The 22,614-nt window shown below is 36.5% G+C and overlaps 1 protein-coding gene across 4 annotated transcripts in view; it reads left to right on the top strand.

The window, feature by feature from the left end:
- The window catches only part of LOC150094140 (uncharacterized), a 285,741-nt gene extending 274,274 nt beyond the window's left edge, over positions 1-11,467 (top strand). For all 4 annotated transcript variants that reach the window (XM_090411829.1, XM_090411832.1, XM_090411830.1 and 1 more), the window contains one exon: positions 8,916-11,467. In XM_090411829.1, coding sequence (XP_090267955.1) covers positions 8,916-11,230 — 2,315 coding nt within the window. In that variant the 3' untranslated portion in view covers positions 11,231-11,467. The remainder of the gene's footprint in view (positions 1-8,915) is intronic.
- Positions 11,468-22,614: the final 11,147 nt, after the last annotated feature.

Genomic DNA, 22,614 nt, shown 5'->3' with positions numbered 1-22,614 from the left:
TCACTCAGTAATTCCGCTATATCAACTGATTCAGTGACCTCCTTACCATCATCATTCCTTAAAATCATTTTGTCGTGTACAGTTTTTTTTTTTGCTTGCAGCATATTGAAAGAACTGTTTGGGATTCTCTTTAGCTTGCATAGCTAGTTTCCTTTCATAATCTGCTTTTGCTGTTTTTATCACACTCGTTACCCTTCTGGCCTGTACTTTATACCATTCGTGTGCTTGCAGGTCACCTCTTTCTTTAAATTCCCTTCACAGTTGTTTCTTTTTTTGCAGCTCAAGCTTAACGGTGTTATTCATCTACTTAACCCTGTATACTTGTTTTACTATTCGGACCCTAGGTATACAATCAGCCATAACCTCCTGTAAATGTTCCTTGACCACTTCCCATGCTCTATCGACATCCAGCCCTTGCAGTTGTACATGCCATGGCACTGATCCAAGAAATCTCCTAAGCTTGTCATACTTGCCAGCACGGTAATTCCACATATACCCTGTCTTAATCAAAAATTCCACACCTTTAGTCACCTCCCAGGTCAAGACCTTATGATCACTCTCACCAATAGGTGACAACATGGTCATATCATTACAGTCAAATTCTCAGATGCTGTTACCAGGTCAAGCACTCTCACACCCCTAGTATTTTCAATTACATGCTGTCTCAAGTAGTTATCCCTTAATAATTGAATAAAATCCATTTCCTTCCTCACATGTGTCCTCTCTTACTTCCAATCAATGTTACCATAGTTGAAATCTCCCATAATAATTACCCTTCTTCCACTCACATCATCAATTTGTTTATGCATACTGTCTCCACCATCTATTCCATCACCTGGTCTATAGCAGCACCCAACTGTGTATTTTGTTCTGCCAGTCTCAATCTCACACCAAATAGCCTCAAATGAGCTCTTTTCACTATCCTGCGATACAACTTCAATTCTCCTTGGCTGCAGTTCATCAGCTATCATCAATAACACTCCTTCCTCCATTTTATTCTCTCTGTCCCTCCTAAACACACTATAACCTACACATTCTATCCCACTGGAGGAAGTAGGGGAGACAAGAGATCTGGGGTTGATAAATAATAGAAACCTGAAATTTAGGGGACATATTGCAAAGGTAACACAGATGATTGCTGCAATAATGAGAAGGACGCTGACCTGCAGAGATAAAACAGTTATCATTCCATTGTATAAGACCCTGATCAGACCACACTTGGACTATTGTTCTCAGATTTGGTCCCCAGGATTTGAAGGGGATAAATTAACTGTGAAAAGGGTACAAAGGCAGATAACAAAGATGGTTTCAGGACTCTACAATGATAGTTATGAGGATCGGCTGAGGGAATGTGGACTGCAGAGTTTGGTGGATAGAAGAAGGAGAGGTGATATGATTGAGACTTTTAAACTGTTGAGAGGTGGTTACAGGATTGATACTGGGGAGTTCTTTCGCTTTTTTTGAACAGCGGGAAGGAGTGATGACAGGAGGCCATCCTTGAAAGTTACGAAAGGAAACTGTGAGCAAGAGGGTGAGGAGTGGTTTCTTTGCATGGAGGGTGGTTGAACCATGGAATGAATTGCGTAGTGAGAGGGAGAACGGTTAATGAGTTTAAGGAATGGTATGATAGACTTTGTGTTTCTTGGGGAGGGGGGACCTCCCCTCGATGAGTCTTGATAGACTTTGTGTTTCTTAGGAAGGACCTCCCACAATGAGTCTTTTGACTCCATGGAAGCCTGAATAATAAAATAATAATAGTAATAATATATGATTACTCAGCTTAGCAGAAATAAGATGGTTGGGGGTTTAAATGGTGAATATGAATATGTGAAGAGTCAATTATGTGGTTGGACTGTAGGACTACTGGTCTCAATCATAGCTACATGAATGAGAGTACATATAATTAGTATGGGAGTTATAGCAGAGATGAAGGGAAGATTTTTTTCAATACATGGCATGTAGGAAAAGAACATGCAGATTATTCCTGAAATCTGAGCAAGTATGGTCAGTGAAGTGAGGTCGAGTTTTCCTCTTGCAGATGCCCATCTGGCTCTTGTGTGGTGAGGAGGACCTTGACATGTCAGAAGAGGTTATGGTTCCCTTGATCGGGCCACATATGGACTACTATACACAGATCTGGTCAGCTTGTTTTTCAAGGGGATGAGAATATCTTAGAGAAGATGCACTAAGTTGACATCGAATCTCTGGAATGTAGGATATAAAGACATACTCAGGGAATGCAATTTGCAGAGCGTTGTGTACAGAAGAAGAAGAATGGATATGATTGAGACATATAAGTTGGTGAAGATTTGTTACCAGAGACAAGGATAGAATATGAGGTTGCCATTCCTGGATGCTGTATGAAGAAGGCATAAGCAAGAGAGGGAGGGAGGAGGAGATTCTTTTGCATGGAGAGTGACTCGTTAAGTGGAATTCATTGTCTGAGAGAGTGTGGAAACCATGAATGGGTTTAAGGCACCATTCAGTGATCTTTTTTTTGTGAGTATAGACTTCCCATAATGAATGTTTTGATTCCATGGAGGTCTGATGTTAATAATATTATTTAGATGCATTTTTGAAAATTATGGAGACAACTACCGTGTTTGAATAAAAACTTTAGTTTAATATAACTAAAATCTACAATTCGATGTTTCAACCTTTATGTCAAGGTCATCTTCTGGAGCATACAAATATACACAAGAAACAAGCTATACTACAATCAGACTGATTTGTTAAAGACACTGACCAACCGCTACCACAATTGTTGGCCTGACCTCTGGTGAAGAAAAAAAAAAAATAAATAAATAAATAAAAATAAAAAATTATACATCAACGCTAGAGTCCTATTATTTGTGTTGTCTACTATATACATATATTAACATTAATCCAGCCAGTTGGAGTGGAATGGTTTCTAATACTAGCGGATTGGCTAGAGTCCTGACCTATGTTGAATCTTTCATATTAGGTTGGCTGAATGTGTGCCATCCAGATCCTTGGAATTTTCATACCATCTTTGTTATTGATATTTGGGTGGTTTATCAGGATTTTGCAGGATTCCTTAAATTTTCTTTCGTACCAGGTTTTTGTGCAGTGTAAGGAGCAGGTGCTTTTCCAGTTGATTTGGTGTAAGTTGTTAAGTGCGTGGTCTGAGAGGCCTGCTTCACCATAATGGTTATATTTAATGTGTCTAATGTGTTCTTTCTTGCATATAGGGATTGTCCGTCCTGTTTCACCAATGTACGGTAAGTTACAGGTGCAGCGGATGCAATAGACTCCAGGATGTGCTAATGGGAGGAGAGGATCCTTAGAGGAGCTGAATATGGTTTTAAGTTTAGTGGGTGGTTTAAAGGTGGCATTGAGGTTATAATGTTGTAGGATTCTGTTGATTTTTTCTGATAATCCTTTAATGTATGGGATGGCTATGGTTTCACTGTGATCTAGATTCATTTTTGTTGTGGTTTTATAGAGTATTTTATTGACAGTAATTTTGTTATAGCCATTATTTATGAATGTGTCACTAATGATTTTTAGTTCTTGTTTCAAGGCTTGCTGGTTAGAGCAAATAGTTGTGGCTCTGTTTTTAAGGGTGTTAATGACTCCATATTTTTGTGCTGGGTGGTGGTATGAATTCCCCCGTGTGTGTCAGTTTTCAGTAGACAGTTAACACCCTTAAAAACAGAGCCACAACTATTTGCTCTAACCAGCAAGCCCTGAAACAAGAACTAAAAATCATTAGTGACACATTCATAAATAATGGCTATAATAAAATTACTCTCAATAAAATACTCTATAAAACCACAACAAAAACGAATCTAGATTACAGTAAAACCATAGCCATCCCATACATTAAAGGATTATCAGAAAAAATCAACAGAATCCTACAACATTATAACCTCAATGCCACCTTTAAACCACCCACTAAACTTAAAACCATATTCAGCTCCTCTAAGGATCCTCTCCTCCCATTAGCACATCCTGGAGTCTATTGCATCCGCTGCACCTTTAACTTACTGTACATTGGTGAAACAGGACGGACAATCCCTATACGCAAGAAAGAACACATTAAATATAACCATTATGGTGAAGCAGGCCTCTCAGACCACGCACTTAACACCTTACACCAAATCAACTGGAAAAGCACCTGCTCCTTACACCGCACAAAAACCTGGTACAAAAGAAAATTTAAGGAATCCTGCGAAATCCTGATAAACCACCCAAATATCAATAACAAAGATGGTATGAAAATTCCAAGGATCTGGATGGCACACATTCGGCCAACCTAATATGAAAGATTCAACATAAGTCAAGACTCTAGCCAATCCGCTAGTATTAGAAACCATTCCACTCCAACTGGCTGGAATAATGTTAATATATGTATATAGTAGACAACACAAATAATAGGACTCTAGCGTTGATGTATAATTTTTTATTTTAAATTTTTTTTTTTTTTTTTTCTTCACCAGAGGTCAGGCCAACAATTGTGGTAGCGGTTGGTCAGTGTCTTTAACAAACCAGTCTGATTGTAGTATAGCTTGTTTCTTGTGTATATTTGTACGCTCCAGAACCTTGACATAAAGGTCGAAACGTCGAATTGTAGATTTTAGTTATATTAAACACAAGGAAATACATAAATATACTTGGTCAGCTAGAGGATACAAATTAGTAATTGACTACGTTATCACAAATTTTAAATTAGCGGAGTTAATTTTAGACGTAAGAGCATATCGAGGCTTTGAATTAAACTCTGATCATTATATGGTATCAGCAAAAATTCGTTTTAAACCAAAGTGGCTAAAAACACATAGAAATTGAAAATTCTTACCAGCCAAGCTACAAAATTTCTTTATTACAGGATCCTCAAGTTAGACTACAATATCAAAAATGCACAAACTTAAAAACAGAAACCACACATGAATCAAGGGACATAGAAGATGAATGGGAAAATTTGAAACAAATTCTCACAAAAGCAGCAACAGAAACCTTAGGAATAAAGCACAAATGGATTAGAAAAAGAGGACTATGAGATTGGAACAAAGAAATAGAAAATATAATAAAAACCAAAAAGGACAGTTACCAGAAATGGCTAAATTCCAAAACAATAGAAGCAGAAATAGAGTATAAAAGAAATAGTGCAATTGCAAAACGAGAAGTAAGGAAAAAACATAGAGAAAGATGGAACAATTTCGTAACAGAACTAGAAAAGGATTTGTTTAAGCCACAACCCAAAACCTATAAAGTAATAAAATACATGAATAAAGAAATAAAAGAAAAGATAAAAATACAAACAATAGATTTAGAAAAATGGGTGACCTATTTCCAAAATCTCTGGACAGATGAGAACAATGAATTAAAATTTTATAAGACAAAGAATGACCTAATAGAAAATATCACAATGTTAGAACTGAAAAATATAATAAAGAAGATGAAAAATAGGAAAACGCCAGGAGAAGACAATATAAATATAGAACTATACAAAAATGCAGGTGAAAAATTTAATGAAAGACTTTTGAAATTTTTTAATATGGTTTGGATGTCCGGAAAAACCCCTAACTCTTGGAAAAAAGCACTGGTCATCCCAATCTATAAAAAAGGAAATAAAGACAATTGCAATAATTATAGGGGAATTAGCCTGCTGAATACAGGATATAAAATATATGCAGGAATATTAAAAGAGAAACTAAGCAGCATTGTAGAAAACAAATTACTAGAAGAACAAAATGGCTTCCAAATAGATCCAATTTTTACTTTAAAATTATTAATAGAAAAGAGAAGAGAATTTCAAAAAGAAACACATGTGGCGTTTATTGATTATGAAAAAGCTTTTGACAAAATTAGTCGACAAAAATTGTTTAAAATATTAACCAATTTAAACATACCAAACCAACTTTTACAATCTATTCAAGAAATATATACAGGAAATAAAATAGCAGTTAAATTAGAACACACCTCAGAATGGAAAGATATATCAAGAGGAGTACGACAAGGATGTACCCTCTCACCTCTGCTTTTCAATATATATATAAATGAAATATTAACAATCTGGAAACAGCATAACCCATTTGGTATACAAATGACCCCGCAAATGAAGATAGATACACTACTATTTGCAGATGATCAAATAGTATTAGCTACATCAGAAGATGACTTACAAAGATCATTAAAATCATTAAATGATATCTCAAAGCAATATAATATGACAATATCCAAAGAAAAAACAAAAATAATGGCATTCAAAGGAGAAAACCCAATAAGAAGTAAAATAGTGATAGATAATAAAATACTAGAACAAGTAAACACTTTCAGATACTTGGGATGTGATCTATCATACGAAGAAGAAAAAGACATAGACACTAAAATATCAAACTTTGTCAAAGTAAATGGCATAATAAACAGTATATTTAAGTCATCCCTGGTACAAAAACACACTAGAATCAGACTATATAATGTCTTGTCAAAACCAACTCTACTATACAGAAGCGAAACATGGACCATGAAAAGGAAAGATGAAAAACGAATTCAAACAGCAGAAATGAAGTTCCTCAGAAAAACAGCTGGATATACCAAGTGGGACCACAAAACAAATGAAGAAATCTTACAATCCCTAAAAATCAAACCAATTAATTACTACATAAGACAGTATAAACAAAAATGGCTAGAACATTTAAATCGAATGGACAACAGCAGACTACCAAAAATATTATACAGATACAAAATAAGTGGAAAAAGAAGAATCGGAAGACCAAGAAAGAGAGGCATGAGACCGGAACAGGCCACATAGCCTATATTCCATGTTAGGAATAAGAAGAAGAAGAGAAGAAGTTATATTAAACTAAAGTTTTTATTCAAACACGGTAGTTGTCTCCATAATTTTCAAAAATGCATTCAGATCACCGTGCAAGCCTAAAAGAAAGGAATATTATTTAGAATATCTGATATTCTAACAATGAGAATAACATTCAGAAAACTTAAAATGGCTGCTGAAAAACTAGGATTGCACACCAACCAGGATAAAACTGGATGCTGTATTTAAAAAGTATGTAAAATAGCATCTCAGATGACGATGACTAGTTTACTCTGCATGACCAGAATAATAATACTACTTCCTTGAAATATCTTGGAACTACAGAAATACAAGATAACAAGCATCAAATAGCATGTATCATTCACATCATTTATGATTCTCTCAAACAGAATTAAAACAGAAATATACAAAAACAAATATACAAAAAAAAATAAAAAAGTTGGTCATATGATTATTATATGAAGCACAATAAGCCAAGATAAAAAAAAAACGTGAAAATCTTCGAAAATAAAATCCTTATAAAACTATTTGAACTGCAAGAAATGAAACAACAAGAGAGTGGAGGGAAGACAATTAAGAACTATAGAGATCTCAACTGCAGTTTGGATTTTAGAAAGAATGGTCAAATAAGCATTTAAAAGAAGATGATGGAAAGGGACTAAGAAGAAAGGCAAGGGCAATGAGCATAACTTTAGAAAACATTCGGCTAATATTGAAATCCTGAATTCGACTGAAGAACTCAAGGCAAGATACCATCTTCCACTCTGAAGATGGAAGATGGTATCTTGATATTAAGAGTGGGAGAAGATGGTACACGCTAACCACTCGGCCAGCCTTGCTGGCCGAGTGTTAACGTGTCTGCTCTCCAGTCAAGAGGCTGCGGGTTTGAATCCCGCCATGGGCTTGGATGTTTGTGATTGTCTGTGGAAATACTGGTGGTGGTCGGCGGTGGATGGCGTTGGTGTAGTTGCGGTCAGTTGGTGGATTGTGAGTGGTGGAAGTAGACCTGTAGAGTAGATATCCTCCCTCGATGAGTCTTTGGACTCCCTGGAGGTGACAAATAATAATAATAATAAAATGCAATGCACATATGCAAAAAAAAAATAAATAAATAAACATATAATAGAAGTCTTAATTTAAATAGTTAAAAATATACCAAAACAGGATATTAAAAACTTAAAGCAAATATATAAATCAGTTCAATTAATATTATTTGTTTTGGGCTATCATGGAGTCAGAATGGTCATTATACATCCAGCCTCTCATGGTAACCATGAAAAGCTGGATGTGGATTTATTGAATTAACTGGTCAGTAAATGTGCAAAGAGAAAATCAATATGTTTCAAAACCCAGCAAAGTTATTCTAATCATACAATGCAACTACAAATTTAACAATGTAATTGCAAATCTAATATGAAAAACAGAACTATTGTATGCCCACACTTCATATAACCAGGATTGGCAATGTGCCAAGAATAGTCAATTCATGCTGAATGGGAGAAAGAAATAAAGGCTATACGAATTTGTCACCAACACGTGAAATCATGTGCTTTATGCGTAAATTTTCCAACTGTTGTACAAGCAAAATAGTTACTACTTTAAGAACTAGAATTTTCATAAAAGAAAAACTAATTTTCCAATGTATAATAATAAACACTCATCCCACGAAACGCATTGATTACCCTAATATCGGAATGGATTCTCCTTCTTCTGACATGCGCAGAAGTGTCAAAGAGTCTCGCATCTGTGGGCATACACTATTAACTACAATATACAGCATTTGGCAACTTTGTATTTAGCTGGTAATAAAAACTGGTCATCTCTGTGATGACTAATTACGCTAACAATTAGCTGGCAGCTGGTAGATTATCATCTGTATGATCAGTCACAAAAATTAAAGGTTTGTTGTTTGAATTGAATACTAAACTGCTAAGGAATAGTCAGATACCATGTAATTTACTATATCTCTTTCATTAAACCTGATTAACACTTTTTAAATAAGGGATCTGGACAGAGTTATACCAAATATTTTGTTTTCATCAGAGAAAAGCCCTTATATTATAGATGAAAGTAAACTTATTTTTCTTTTTTTTCCCTCCCACTTTTCTAATAGGTTTTCCGCCATGTGAAGGAAGTTTAGGATGCCATTATACTGGACGGAGAAACAGCACAACTAGTACCATCAGTTCCTTCTACAGTAGCATGTATTCCGAAGCAAGTTCTCAGCGACTTAGCAGCCATATATCTAGTCGCAGGGGTAGTGAGACATCACGTAGTATTCAAGGCATTCATTCTCCATGTGATCCTATATCAGTAGGTAGCTCTCGTCGTTCCAGTGGCATCAGTAGTGTTTCGGCTTTACCACCTAACATCACTGCCCATCTACATCGTCTGCACTCTAAAGCTTTAGCATCTCAGCAAACAGGAAGATCTTTCTCAGGCCAAAATCAAAATACAGTTGGAACAGATGATGGAGATAGACAGACCAGTCTTTCTGCTGGAACACCGCTTCCTCCAGATCTACCCAATATGGTGGTGCGCCGAGCAAGTGATCCTTTGCAGCCTATCGAGAGGCCTGGTCGAAATGCTAGAGAAATGCCAAAGCAGAGCTTCAATAATTTTACTAGACTGCCTCCCATTTCTCAGTCAAGAACTGCTGCACAAAGCAATAATCATTCCCATCACCCTAATGAAGAGGTGGCTCTTGAAGAATTAGAGGAAGATAAACCTATTGAACAGAATAAAGATCTAGTCTTACCTGATGACATGGTTCACTACCTCAATCAGGTGGCTGAGAAATCTCGCTGCCAGGAAGAGCAGTATAGTGAGAGGCCATCTTCACAAACAAGCCATGCCATATCTAGTGTGAGCCAGTACATTGAAGTTCAGCAGGAACCCAGCAGCAGACCAGTGTTTCAGCCTCCTTCCCAGAACCAGCACTGTGAATCATATGTTCAACCTTGCAATCATTTTCCTACTAATAATAATTACAATCCATCACCACATCAGCAAGCAAACAGGCAGAACTTGTTTCAAGATATGCCATATCCCAATCACTATCAGAGTAACCTTATTGTACAGAGAGCTAGTAACAGTTATCCAAACCAACAGGATCATCACTTTCAATCATCAGAAGGGCAGCAGTGGCATTCACCAGGAACACACCAGACCTCTGCTTCAAATACGTACTTTAATCAGCAGTATCCTCAAAATACTGAAAATCCACAGTTTACAAACGAATCTTGTGCCATAATGAATCAAAATTCAGTGTTGTATAACAATGTATCTTATTCAAATCAAAGTCAAAAATTTATTCCTCCGTCTCAACCAAATTCATGCACTTCATTACATGGTGCTATGTATCCGTATACCCCTCAGGGACAAAACATGCAGTCAGTCAGCAGATTACAGAAACAGCAATACAGCGGTTCAGTCTCTGGAATGCAGTGCAATCAGTCTTTGACCAATGAACAGCATACAGGGGTAGTGCATAATAATAGTCAAATCAGCCAGCTTGAACAACAGCAAAAGTTTGCTCAGCCATTAGCTAGTGGACCACATCTGGCAGATTTCCAACATAATAATCAAACTTTGGCTAATGGCACTCACACAGTGATATCACATCAGTATACTACAGCTGTGCCTAATACATCGCAACAATGTGGGCACAGTGTTCTACCTGTAAATTGTCACTCAACCAATGCACACTGTTGTTCTCAACCACCATCTGCACCACAAGGTCAATTCAATAATCCCACACCCAACTCAGGACAATATTACAACCCAGCTCCACCATCTAGTATACAATCTGTGCCTTCAGGTAGAGAGAAATATTTTAGCACACAGAAACTTAACAGTGGAATGCAGTCCTCCAGTGTTTCAGATCATTACATTAACCCTGTGTCCATTAATATGCAATCCACAACACCTCAAAATTATTGCTGTGGCCAGCAACATGGAACTAGTCAGTCTATGTCTCCTTCTAGGTGTCATAACTGTTCCAAACAGCAACCAGAAATCCAGTGCCAAAATGTAAGCCAATCTTCACTGTCTGGAATGCAGCCCGAAGCATATCAGAGGACTTTAGAATATGTTCAGCAGTGCCAACAAATGATGGGAGACAAGAGTCAATCTGCACCTGATGTTGCTAGTTTATCAAGTGTTAGCTGTCAACAAATAGAAATGTCACCTGGTTGTAACACAGTTACTAGCAGTACAGACAGGAAAGAGATAAACAACAATAATAAATCTTTGCATTGCAGTCCAGAACATACATATTCCAGTAATAATTGCTTATTAGTCACGAACTCAGTTAAGTCCCATACACAGTCTCCCCTTCTCTCAACAAATAACATGGTCATTAATGATATGAATTCTACCCTCACATCGTTAGTGGAGGAAACAAGGTACTTACAGCTTCTACAGTGATCATCTCATATATGTAAATATTGCTCAGTATTGTACGGTGCACACGTTTTGTATTATGTTAAGTATATATACTCTTTCATATGAGAAAAGTCTATTTTTTCATTCAGCTACTCAGCAAGTTATGTGTAGCAAACTGACATTGGAAAATTAACTGTTTTGTTCATAGAAAAGAGCTTTTGTACATAAATATGTAAAACACCAGAATCTGTTGTATTAAATTAATTGTTCCATTTTGAATGAGTGCACACAATTTCGTCAATCTATTAAGTTATATTTTTCGGTTACTAAAACCATATTTGTAGCTTCAGAGTACTACAATATCAAATATAAGTTTAGATATTTATTATACAAGCTTCTGACATTAGACATTTAAAGCTTGTGGTAAGCATAAGTTTTCCTATTGTAACTAATCTGTATATGACTTGTAACAAATTATACATATTCTTTGTCATCCATTATTGTGAACATTCTTTAAACAGGTTGTGCATTTATAAACTTTACACATAACAATAGAGCGAACCTTGTAAACTCATGATCATGTTTGTTTTAGGAAGGCTGATCTATACAGATGTTTTAGGATCTACTGATGATGATGATACCCAGAGCTTCAGTTTCATGCATGGTTTGCCTTATGCTACAAACAGCTCTGACTTAACTACAGTCATGGAAGATGCTGAGTATGATATTTCTGTGAATTACCATACTAAGAGAATCACAGAAGCATCTGTGATCATCTTTGTATCATACAGTTATCTTGAAAGACTAAGGAGGCAAGGTGATCTAAACGCAATTAAATGGCAACAAAAATTATGGGATAAATTTGAACCACACACGGACTTTCATCATCAGAGTACAATACTTCTGATGTAAATATAAGCCAGTACTGCAGACTTTGGCCAAGTATGTAGATGCTTTTGCATAAAGGAACTTGGATTTGGCCATCTCATCAAAGGATGTAATTATAAATGAGGTGTCAAATCATCCACCAATTGGTGAGAGTGACCATGAGGTGATTACCTGGGTGGTTGCCAGCAGTGCAAGGACCCCTGTGAGAAAAGGGTATATGTGGAACTACAAGGGGGGGGGTTGATTATGAAGAGCTCAAGAGACAGCTTGCGGGTGTAGCGTGGAATGAGGAGTTAGCTGGAAAAGAGATCAATGCAGCTTGGGGATTTTCAAAAACTATCTAGTAGATGCAATGTCTAAATGTATTCCAAGGGTGAGAAGGTTAAATAAGGTAGGTGTGAGATGGATGATAAAGAGATTAAGCATGCGATACAGAGAAAAAGGGCATTGTGGAGGCAGCATAAGAGAAGTGGAAATAACTAATTTCATGAGGTCTACAAAGACCAGGCAAGGAGGGTGACTTGGTTGGTGAGAGTAGCTAAAGAGAGGTATGAACAGCAGTTAGCTATTGAAGCCAAAACGAATCCTAGGGATTTCTTTCGATATGTAGCCAGCAAAAGAAAGAATGATTATGGAAGGATGACATTGATTGAAGAAAATGGTATAAAGACAGTTGTTGCAGAATGTGTGGTGGAGATACTTAATGAGCAGTTCATAAAGATCTTTCAATCTTGTGAATGTGACTTCATGGAGAGATTGAGAGCAGTTGATGATGGGGAGGAGAGACTCACTGTAAGTGAGCAAGAGGTGTATGAGGAGTTGAGTAAACTAGATGTTAATAAGGCTGTGGGACTTGATAATATATCACCATGTATTCTGAAAGAATGTGCCAGGGAGTTGACATCTACCTTGACATATTTTTTTAATATGAGTTGTACTCGGTCAAGTTCCTAAGGAGGGTAAGATTGTGCCACTTCATAAAGGAGGTGATCGAACTCAACCATCAAACTATAGGCCTATCTGTGTGCCAGGTGTCGTGGTTAAGTTGTTGGAGAAGCTTGAGAATTGGATCCAGAGTTGGGTTGACAACAATGGTATAATCTTTGATGGACAGCATGGATTTGCTAAAGGGAGGTCATGTTTTAGTAATCTACTTACTTATTACAATAAAGTGACTGCTTCCATGGACAGAGGAGAAGGATACACAGTAATATACTTGGATTTTGCAAATGCTTTTGATAGAGAGTACCTCATGATAAGTTGACAGTCAAACTAGAGCAGATGGGGTTGGATATTAGATTAGTGCATTGGATTGGAGACTGGCTATCTGATAGGTATCAACAAGTTGTGTATGGGGGTGCGATATCCAGGAAAAGGAAAGTCACTAGTGGAGTGCCTCAGGGGTCTGTTATAAATAGGGCCATTACTATTTAACTTGTATAATGATATTGGCAAAGATTTGGATGGAGATATTCAGTTGTTTGCAGATGATGCAAAGTTGGGACAAACCATAAAGAGTAGTGAAGATGTTGTAACCTTGCAAGAAAACTTGAATAAATTGAGTGTTGAAAGTTTATTTTTCACTTGGTTAGAGTATAATAAAATTAGTTTAATCATTTATCCAAGTGTGAGCAAACAAAGTTTGCACCTGAAAGTATCTTCAGGACTGGGGTAAGGTGGTACAACACCATTGCAACTCGTTGCAAAGGTGGAGCACGCTACCAACACTCCTATCTCAGTATCTCCTATAATGCAAAACACATCTCCTTGCGGATATGTCTAATGTTATGCATTAAGGGAAGGGCCACTACCCAGACTAGTTTCGACCTTTATTGAGGTCTCTTCAGTGGGAGCCAGGCCCAGGTGGAGATACCAGGCAGAAGCATTTGCAGGTCATCTCTACCTATAGGATTTGCCAATTGGTGTGCCACCCTTTTTTATAAATTACTCTGGATTTAGAGAAAGATATTGAAAGTTTATTTTTCACTTGGTTAGAGTATAATAAAATTAGTTTTATCCTTTATCCAAGTGTGAGTAAACAAAGTTTGCACCTGAAAGTATCTTCAGGACTGGGGTAAGGTGGTACAACACCATTGCAACTCGTTGCAAAGGTGGAGCACGCTACCAACACTCCTATCTCAGTATCTCCTATAATGCAAAACACATCTCCTTGCGGATATGTCTAATGTTATGCATTAAGGGAAGGGCCACTACTCAGACTAGTTTCGACCTTTATTGAGGTCTGTTCAGTGAGAGCCAGGCCCAGGTGGAGATACCAGGCAGAAGCATTTGCAGGTCATCTGATTGGGCAAGCATATGGGGATGCGAGTTCATTGTTGCAAAATGTAAGGTTTTAAAATTTGGAAAACAAAGATGTGATGCAAAATTTATGCTTGGTGAGAATATATTGTTGGAGGTAGAGGAAATAAGAGATCTGGGGGTGATAGTGGATAAGGATCTAAAATTTAGGGAACACATCGCCAAAATTGTGACAACAACACAAAGGCTTCTGGGAATGATGTGGAGGACACTGACATGTAGAAGTAGGGAGATTCTTGTTCCATTGTATAAGGCTTTGATTAGGCCACACATGGACTATTGTGCCCAGATTTGGTCACCGGGTTTTCAGAAGGATGAAGAGATGTTGGAAAGGGTCCAAAGGCGACTGACTAAGGTAGTTTCTGACCTCTGGAATGTTGAGTATGAGGAAAGATTGAGAAGATGTAATTTGCAGAGTCTTGTGGAGAGGAGGAAGAGGGGGAGATATGATAGAGACCTACAAGTTGGTAAGGGGTTGTTATAAGATCAATGGTGGAGACGTTCTACAGATAATAGTGGGAGATCAGGGGAGAACCAGATGTCATCTGGTTCTGGTTTTTTTGTGCAGAGTTGTGAATGATTGGAATGCCTTGCCTGAGTGTGTGGTGTCTGCAAGGAGTTTGAGTGTGTTTAAGACACGATATGATGAGATGTGTGTGTGTGATAAAAGGACCTCCCAGATGAGTCTTTGACTCCATGAGGTCTTGGGGTAATAATAATAATAATAATAACCTCCTGTGAATATACTAAGTTCATCAGTTGAGTTTAAATTTTAATTTTCCATTGATAATAGCTATAACTAATTTAGCATTTTTTGAAACACGTTTTTTTTTTTGCCTTTCTCATTTTTCTTATTTATGTAACTCTGAAGAAGCTAAACACATTCTGCAAAAAACAGTTGAATGTTATTAAAAGATTACATATATTTGTAACCTTTTAATAACATGCAAAGTTAGATATACTTCTGTAGTAGTTAGTCAACAGAGGATGTAATGTGCCTCAGGTTAGAAAATTCTTCCAATTCTTTTGTTCAATGTTTCCTCCTAGCTAACTCAGCTTTTATATCACGCAAACAAATTGATGATGGCAGAGGAATTGTGCCCACCTTAGGTGGAGATGCAAGGAGCAAGTAGTGACAGTAATTTTGAAGCAGTATGGTGTAAAGTGGAGGTGGAAAGGATTAAATATTTATTAGGGTGTTGCTACAGATCTAGTAGTGTGGAAGGCAGTGAGAGGGACATATACAGGGTGTTCGGGATAAATTTGACAGTTTCGTAAGGAAAAAGAAAATCTTCTTTGTATCTATTAAATTTAATGAATTGACAAAAAAACATTACAGGCAGAGTTAATTACAATACTATCAACAAGATTTACTCAAAATAACCACCATTAGCATCGATCACAGCTTCAATTCTGCTTCGGAACCTCGAACAAGCTGATGCTACAGTCTCCCTGGGAAGGGCCGCAAAAACTGTTTTAATTTTATCCATTAACTGGGCTTTTGTATTACTGGAAGTGCGATTGGTGTCTTTTTCAACTGCGCCCCATACAAAATAATCCATGGGGTTAAGGTCTGGGGAGTTTGGAGGCCAAACATTTGGACTGGTGAAGTCGTAGAAATTTTCAGACAACCATTTTTGACTTTTCCCAGAGGTGTGGCAAGGGGCCGAATCCTGCTGCCATACATAAGGCCTACCATTGGCTACCCTTGTTATCCAGGGCTTGACTACAGTTAGCAACTGCACGAACAAAGCCCGAATTCCAATGCCAGGGTTCTTCAACACCTGTTCCTGCAGATTTGCGAGGAATTCTGCTGTACGAACGCAATCAGATCGTCTGCTAGGGATCTTTCTTCTTGCTACATCCTCGTAGTCACCATTGCAAGTCTCTAGTTCATGCCTGATTGTTTTTACTGTATTCAGGGAGCATTGGGCAGCAGTCGTAATATCCTTATTTTGATGGCGGGCACGAATCATCATGATACAAGTTATTCTCTTCCATGATTCAGGTGGGTTCCAGCTATCCATCCTTTCTGACATCTTGTATATGAATGAAGAAGGGTCCAAACTTTTAAATGAAGAGAAGTGTGTGTTAATACATGTAACTTACGGAAAAATATAATTAATTATAAATATGTCAAATTTATCCCGAACACCCTGTATACACAAATAAATTTGTCTGGCAAATAAGGAAAGGGTGATCATTATGGGCAATTTCAATTATGGTAATATTCACTGGAACCAAAGAGAATGAACTTGAGTTTTTGAGGGACAACTATCTTAGGCAGCATGTAACAGAGGATAAACATTGAGAGTGTTGATTCTGATTATCTCATCATAGGATATTATTGTAAATAAGGTATCAAATCTTCCTTCAGTTGGTAAAAGTGACCATGAAGTTATCACTTGGGTGGTGGCCAGCCATATCAGGACTCTTGTGAGACAGGGTTATATGTGGAACTATAAGATGGCCAATTATGATAAACTCAGCAGGTGGCTTGCAGGTATATATCATGGAATGAGAAGTTGGATGGGGAGGAAGTCGGTGCTGCTTTGTCAATAATCAAGAACTATCTGGCAAAGGCAATGACGGTGTATTCCAAAGGTCAGGAGATTAAATAAGGTAGGTGTAAATTGGATTACTGAAGAGGCAAAGTATGCCATCAGTAAGAAAAAAAAAGCATCGTAGATGCAGCACAAGATGGCAATAATCAGTTACTTCATGAGTACATAGAGCAAGCAAGGACTTAGTTATTAGTTGTAAGTATAATTATTAATAACTAATTATTAATTAAGTAATAATAATTACTAAGTTAACATAAATAAAAGAATCTTCGAAAACTAAAATTGTATCTCACGTGAAAAGTGCCACCCGGGGTGGACCCCCCCCCTAGCTACGCCACTGAGTAATAGATATTTTTGTTATGTTCCCAGTATAATTCTGCTAGTCTTTGTATTATGAAGATCTGATCCAATGTGGAGTGATTCTTTCTGAAGCCTGCCTGTTCTCTCATATGTACTCTTTATTCTGTTCTATAAGACTCTTGTAAATATTTTGTAAGCATGGCTAAGTAATGTGATTGATTTGTAGTTTTTACAATTTTTCTTATCACCTTTCTTGTAAATTGGTATGATAATTCCTTTTCTCCAATCTTCTGGTATTTCTCCTGATTTAATGATTTTGTTGAAAGTGTGGTAAGGAATTTTAAAGTTGTTTGCTTTTCTTCTTTCCAGAGTTCTGATGGAATTTGGTCTATCCCTGGTGCTTTGTCGGATTTCATTTGCTTTAGAGCATTCTCCACTTCCGATGGAAGGGTCATTAAGGTGTCATGTCTTGAGTTAGTGTGGGGCTTTGTTATTAGGTAGTTACTGCTTTCATTCTTAAAGGTTTCTTGGTAGTGTTCCATCCATATTGCCTTTATCACATTTGGGTTTCCTGTTTCCTCGCCCTGATGGTTGATCATTGTTAGTGGTGGTGGTGAAAAGTTTTTTGTAATTTCTTTAATTGTGTTATGTAATGTTTTTCAGTTATGGTGTTTATATTTTGCTCATTGCATCTTTCTGCTTTTTTCTTTAGCCTGTCTGCAGAGTTTATCAATTTCATTTTTCAGTTGTTTGTATTTCTTCTTGTTTTCTTCTGAGGTATGTCTGTTTATTTTTGTTTTTAGTTTTCTTTTTTTCTTCATATTTTTCTAATATTTCAGATGTTATCCATTTATTATTGGGTTTCTTATAAATTCCTAAAGTTTCTCTTGCCGAGTTAATATTTCTTTTCCTGTTTTCCAAAGGTTTTCAGTTTCATCTGTTCTATTGAGTCCTATTTATTTCTTCAATTTTCCTAATGTAGTCTAATTTTATTTGGTTATTTTTTAACTTTTCCATGTGGAGTTTATCAATTCTGTTTCTTTTTTTAGTTCACTTTGAATTTTATCTGCATTGTTGCAGAGAGTAGTTCATGGTCTGTATCCAGATCTAGACTTTTGAGCGTTCTTATGTTTTTGATTGAGGTTTTCCATTTACTTCTAATTAGGATATAATCTATACAATTTCTATTTCTCTATCTGGTGAGGTCCAGGTGTATTTAAGGTCTATGGTAAAACATTGTGTTTGAGATGACAAGGTTGTTTTCTTTGCAGAAATTGAGCATAGTTTTTCTCCCCTTTCATTTTCGGTTCCAATTCCAAATTTCCCCATTACATCTTTTAGCTCTTCTCTGAAAGTTCCAATCTTAGCGTTGAAACCTCCGATTATGAGTAAGATATCTCTGGAGTTTGTATTATCTATTTCTTTTTGGAGACTGTTGTAGAATAGTTCGATGTCTTCTTCATTGTGACACGTCTGGTGCGTAAATCTGGATAAGCTTTATGTGGTCCTTTTTCTTTGGCTTTTAGTCTAATTTCTATTATTCTGGATGAGATAGGCTTAATATCTGTTACACTTGCAATAAGATTTTGTTTTATGAGGATTGCAACTCCTTCTCTATGTACATTGTCTCTTCTTCCTGAATAGAATAATTTGTCCTCTGGTATGTTTAAGCATCCTCCTATCCAGTGAGTTTCTGAGATTCCTATGATATCCCACTTTATCCTTTTCAGATTCTCTTGTAGAATTTGGAGTTTTTCTGCTTTGTATAGAGATCTGATATTTACAGTAGCTATATATTTATCACATTTTGCTGACCACATAAAAGATTTCTCACCAACAGTATGTGAGGCTCATGTTGGTGTGTCGGCTACTTACATGGTAGTGCCAGATGCACTGACTTAGGAGCATCATATTCTTCCACTTTATACTGGCTAAAAATATGTGACTTGTTACATGGCACAATGCACCTTGTCTATTGCTTATGGAGTATCTGTTGACTTCTTTCCAAGCGGTATATTTCTGGAATTCTAAAAATGTCAATCTTTATAGATCATTCTGACCAATATTAGTTATCTTCATCTTCACTCATCAAAGATAAATATCTCTAAGTTCATCTAGGTATTCATTTCCCTGTTCTTGCAGATTTGCCTATTTCATTCAAGCTTAAAAACAGAGATTACATTCACTATACTTTACCTCTCTGAATTTTTGTAGACCGTCCAAAATCAAAACTGATTTTGAAACCAACAAAAGAAGGAAGCTTGCATCGTGTCCAAATGCCGATTGTGCATTTTTGGTCTTGTCAATTCTGTTGCTATTTTTTTTTTTCCAAACTTGTTTCCATCCCTTTTGCATTCTGATAGTTCTCTTGCATTGTTACACAAAAAGCCAATCCTCCTAGATTCTTACTTTCCCTTCACTGTATTGGTAGGAAAGTAATGTCCTCATACCATTCTAAGCATGCAATATTCTCAAAGTTCCTTTTTGTTTTTCAACACAAAGAGATCAGAATAATATGGTCAAAAACTGAATACTATAATGTTTTCTAGTCCAGATGGTATTAATATTAACCTACATGTTATGAGTGTTTGTGCTCCAGAAATGATGCTGTTCTGTATCACCTTTCTATCCTCATATTCTATTGGTGTCTGTCTTTCAGTTTGAAAATCAGCCTGTATTCAACTCATTACTAAGAAGTATGACAAATGTTTAAAATATTTAAATAATTTGCTTGCAGCATGCTGGCATGTTTCATCAAGTGTTTAGCATATCTACTCTTCAACTATCAGGCTGTGAGTTGGAATTCCACTATAGGCATGGATATTTGTGATTATCTTTTAGATGGGAGATGAATTTCATCATCCATTGGGAGACCACTGCTCTTTTGTTGGAGGCTTGAAAAAATTCCATGTTTGGTTTCTAGAGGAGGATTTTCAGATTATGTAAAAAATAAATAAAAAATACAAAAAAGTAAAATTAATAAAGCTTGGAAAAAAATCCTTAGTCTATCTATGGTACTAATGTATTATAGGTTTTGCAGCCTTTTCTGAGTAGGAGTCACATAAAAAACCATTTCAAGCTTTAGCATAAACAGAAAAGGAAGATGGAGATTTCTATGCAAGACAATTAAATTCTTCCCACAAACAGCTTTGGCATGTTTCTTAGAGAACCACATCTTAGATAAGAAAAAAGAATAAGTTTAAAGTGACGAAGAATGAATGTTTCCATACCAATAAGAATACTTTCGGTGATAAGTTCAGTGCAAATTGTTGGATCAGAAGACTGAAAACAATCCAAACAAGGAGATTAAATATAGAAATCATGGAAATTGTCCATTTGCAGTGATTCTTATATTATTATAATTCTTATAATGCCAGACAATACTGAGTATACTGGGGATGAGAGTGGCTATGTGATGAGTGTTGCTGCATAAGGCAAGAAATCATCACCAGATTGTGGCACTGATTTCTTCTCCAATGTCTGAGTTGCACAGAGCACAAAGATCCGCAGTATACTTACAAAAATAACTAGTTTAAATTTAATTTAAATTAAATATTTACTTATTAAAACTTATTACTGTGGTTATTATGTGTGTTTGTTTAGTCATAACTAGATTAAAAAAGATCAAAAGTATCTGTTAAGCAGGTGAACAACTTGTGAGATGAATGGTAAGAGCTGATGCCTGGGTCAGTTCAGTTGAAAAGGAAAGCCAATTGTTATAAACATTAAAATCTTCCAGGAAGGTAACTTCCCTATTAGGAAAATTAGCCTGAAGAAAGTCAACATTTAGAGAAATGAAATTGAAACATTCAGCATGGTTAATGACATTAGGAGAGCAATAAAGACAGCAAATGAAGCCAGTCTCCAATTCATTTAACCAATCTTTCATCTATCTTCACCTTTCCCACAGGACACCACCTTATCATGTGGCAATTTATCAAATGCTTTTGTCTTCAATATCATTGTATATGAGTGATAGTTTATTGGGGAGGCACAGGTGGCAATCTAGAGCCTTGAATCTTTCCACACAATTTCATTGGTATTCTTTGTAATTTCATCCCATCACCTTTGTTTAAATTACAGATATTTCAGTACTTAAGCATTCTCAAAAAAAAAAAAAAAAAAAAAACTTTCTGATTGGAATGATCTATGTAGTAGTTTTGTGTTGTGCTAGTGGATGAAGTAGTCTGAAATGGTACATCTCAGGAAGACATAGTGTAAGGAGAGTGGATTCTGAAAGCATAATATAATGGTTTGATATACATTTGGAGTAGTTGAGTCTGGGGGTTGGGAGATATATGGGACAAAGGATTAGGGTGAGCAAGTCACAGGTGAGAAGTGGCATGGATAAGACTGTATAAGACCAAAAAATGAATTGTTATGCTTATGTATGAATACAAGGAGTATTGAAATAAGAGATGAAATTGTTGCATTCATTAAGTTTATTTGTGAATAAATAATAGGAATAAGTAAAACATGGTTGGATGATGATGATAATGATTTAAGTGCATCCGTTGTGCAATTGAAAGAACGTCAGTATGTTGCACCCTTTGATTAGAAAAGGCATAAGTTTGATTCCTGTCATGATGGGAGGAATCTTTATAAATTGAAGCTGAGTTAACAGATCTCATACGGAGGTAGCAGGGTTTTTTCTCCCGGAAACTCGGGTTTTTCATCCTGCAAACAGACAAATCAGCCCTTCAGAACACATGCAATTTACAGACAAAAAATACTTGTGGTGGTGGGCAGTAGATAGTGCTGATGTAGTTGATTGGTAATAGAGGTTCAGTGTAGTGGTGGAGATGAAGAGTTGTACAGTAGGTGTCCTCCCGCGATGAGTCTTCGGACTCCTTGGAAGTGTCACAAATAATAATAATATCCTAATGAGAATAAAAATGGAAGGATATGATGTTATTTCATGTGGATAGGAAGGACAAGAGAAGGGGAATGCTTCTGGTGATAGTGGTGAATTATGACCATACAAGGGGGAAAAAGTGGCAGTGATTTTGAAGCAGTATGGGTATGAGGTGATGATTAACCATGCTGCCTGCCAGGACATATATATACGTCCAAGTTACCATGGATACGAAGTGCATATTAAAATTGTAATACCATTGACATTATATTGAAATATATGATGGATACGAAGTGTATGAGGATGTGTATTTGATCCATAATGGCTAGTAAGGTGGTTAATAGAATGGGATATCTGGTTGGGTATAGCTATAAGTCAGGGAATGTGGAGGTGAAGACAAAGAAATGTATACACAACATGGCTTAATAAGCAAGTAAAGGATGATCATTATCGATGATTTTAATTATATCAATATCGATTGAAATGAAGAGATAGTGTCA

Source organism: Typopeltis vanoorti, chromosome 22, assembly GCF_054136105.1.
Source record: "Typopeltis vanoorti isolate ZY-2024b chromosome 22, IOZ_Tvanoo_1.0, whole genome shotgun sequence".
Classification (NCBI taxonomy): domain Eukaryota; kingdom Metazoa; phylum Arthropoda; class Arachnida; order Uropygi; family Thelyphonidae; genus Typopeltis; species Typopeltis vanoorti.
The sequence above is the reverse complement of the archived record's forward strand: the minus strand, read 5'-3'. Positions and strand labels throughout refer to the sequence as shown.